Below are 2,691 nucleotides of genomic sequence, written 5' to 3' on the forward strand. Positions count from 1 at the left end.
GGATCGGCCTCCTTGGAACTCTATAGGGGTTCCTCCCTCCAAGTTGCTGCTCAAAGGCTACAGAAAAGATTCATCTATTGCTTAAGAAAAGAGAAGAAATACATGACTATTTATAGGGCTTCTAAACCCTAACTCCTAATAGGACTCCCACTTAAGACTCTTACTTCTAACCAACTCCTAATAGGACTCCTACTCAAGACTCCTATTCCCTTACAACTCCTAATTCTTCTCTAAGAAAAAACCTCCTACATGAATGCCCCTCTCAATTAGGACTCTCCTAACTAGAGTCCTAACAGAATGTCCCTCTCAATTAGGACTCTCCTAGCTAGAGTCCTAACAGTTTTACATGAATGTCCCTCTCAATTAGGACTCTCCAAGCTAGAGTCCTAACAGTTTGCCTAACGCGACCCCTCCGATGCTTAAGTCAGCGAAGGGGAAAAGATAGTAGTGTAAGTTGTAGAATTGAGTTAGTGTGTAGAGAATCCCCCCTTCAGCGTGAGCTGATAGGTTCCTTTTTATACCTAATCTTTGGGCCTTCTTACTAGTTGGCCTGGGATAAGATTAGGTGAATCACCTAATCATTCTCTGATCTTCATAAGCTAGGGTAGTTATTCATTGATGCAGGGCACATCATGACGTATTATGATTCCATTTTGTGGCTGGTGATCTGGGGCCCTACTTAGGTGTCGGCCCCTATGACAGATGAGCCGGCATGGGACAAAATCATCCCTATTAAGAAGCTATATCTTTGAGTTCAAAGAAGTAAGTAACAACTACGTTATCAATATCGGAAATAGAATATGTAGCTATAACATCAACAACTTGTCAAGAAATATAGTTTAAAAGTCTTCTTGAAGATATTCATCAAAAACAAAAAGAAGTAATTGAAATATTTTATGACAATAAAGCCACAATTATAATGACAAATCATCCAATCTTTTTAAGAAGAACGAAGCATATAGAGATATGCAATCATTTCAATCGAGATCTCGTAGCAAGTGGAACCATAACAATGAAGTATTGTAGCATAGATAAATTTGATGTAGATATTCTCACCAAGTCATTTCAAGTTCAAAATATGTTTATTTTATGTCTTAAATCGATATATGTAATTATGAGTCAAGAGAAAGTGCTGAGATTCATAGGTAGTTCTAAGTAATTGTCATGTTCTATCTAAGTTGCCCATGATCTAAAAAATTATGAGAGTAGTTCATCAACCTAATTTGATCATGGGTGATATGATGGGATGAGGTAGTTACCACTACGTACTATAAATAAAATTATGGTTCATGAAGCAAATAATATGCACTTAAAAATATTTTATAGGTGTTCTTAATTTTACCTCTTGTTTAATACTATTTTAATTTTCTTGATTAAAAGTATTCTATTTTATTTTTCAAATCATCCTATTCTCCTGCGTTAATATACAACATTATCCCTATACAAATCGTTAGCTTCTAATTATCCCGAGAAACTCCTTCGCCCGTTCTATAGCGGTAGCGCACGCATCCACATGACTCTTCAAACGCTCGACGCCGCTTGTCACGTCACCGTTCTCGATCTTCTTCCTGATGTCCGTCATCCCGACCATGGTGGCCTCCTCGCTCTCCAGGCGGAGCATGAACTCCACATCCCAGTTCAAGGCGTCATAGTCGTTCCTTAACTTGTGCACTATCGATCGAATGCTTTCAAGCTCGAGCAGCGAGAACCCGCCGTCGCGCATCATCTTCACTACCTCCTCCTCGTCTTCGAGTGCCTTCTTTCTCTCGTCCCAGACGGAGTTGATCCACGGCTCCACCGCCTTCATGGCAGTAGCGCTGGCGATCGCAGCGGTGATAGCCACCGGTGCTACCACCGACGCGGCTAGCACGATCGAGCACACCAGCACCCCAATGAAGACCGCCGTGAAGACGAGGCTCCACGCCTTCCGCCACCAGTTGGTCGACCGCAGTCTCTCCTCGATCTCTTTCTTCCTCCCGCGCAGTGCGTCCATCATACCCTCGAGCTTCTCCAGCGCAGACTGCAGCTCCTCGACGTCCAGGTGGATGAAAGGGGCGCCCGCCTGCAGCTTGAACTCGCTCAGGTTGCGAAGGGTTAAGCCGTAGGCGTTCTTTCCGTTGCGAGGCTTCTTCCTCTTCTTGTTTCTTCTGTAGTCGCTAGTCTCCTTTTTGCAGTCCTCCTCTTCGAAGCACACCAGCGCGGCTTCGAGGATACGAAGACCCAACAGAGCGTGGTGGAGACAGGTATCGAGGTCGGCAAGGCCCTTCCGGATGCCTGGAAGAACGCATTTGAGGAGGTCAGCGACGATCCGCGAGAGCTTCGAGCTCCTAGAAATCACAGGCTTGCGATCGAAAGCGTGGTCTTCCCGCAGGGACCCGTACTTGCTTGAAGTGTTGCAGCCCATTGAGATCGAGAACGGAACCCCAAGACGCTGCTTTATATAAGAAATACAGGGATAGTTTCCTGGGCGTTACCCGAGCTGTAGGGTCCACCCAGAAATTTCGACCCGAGGTGGGATCCTGAGGAAGCCGCTTGTGATGTTTCCCGGGTATCGTAGGAGAAAATTGCTGGCCGCGGTCGATGGTATGAAATTTATTTCGGAGAAAGCGAGGCTCGTCTAATCACTAAATCGAGGGGATGATTGAGAATAGATCTAATAAATCACTTTAAAAAGGCTGATATTAACGGTAG

At 44.7% G+C, this 2,691-nt stretch overlaps 1 protein-coding gene across 1 annotated transcript; it reads right to left on the minus strand.

Moving 5' to 3' along the window:
- Window positions 1-1,450: 1,450 nt before the first annotated feature.
- LOC135673914 (UPF0496 protein At4g34320-like) lies at window positions 1,451-2,404 on the minus strand. The gene has a single exon (XM_065183314.1). The coding sequence runs from the start codon at window positions 2,402-2,404 to the stop codon at window positions 1,451-1,453; it is 954 nt and encodes a 317-aa protein (XP_065039386.1).
- Between the last annotated feature and the right edge of the window lie 287 nt (window positions 2,405-2,691).

Source organism: Musa acuminata, chromosome BXJ1-5 (assembly GCF_036884655.1).
Source record: "Musa acuminata AAA Group cultivar baxijiao chromosome BXJ1-5, Cavendish_Baxijiao_AAA, whole genome shotgun sequence".
Taxonomy (NCBI): Eukaryota; Viridiplantae; Streptophyta; class Magnoliopsida; order Zingiberales; family Musaceae; genus Musa; species Musa acuminata.

What these genes read in the sequence shown, in the direction of transcription:
- LOC135673914 (XM_065183314.1), bottom strand. Translation starts at nt 2,404, where the DNA reads ATGGGCTGCAACACTTCAAGCAAGTACGGGTCCCTGCGGGAAGACCAC.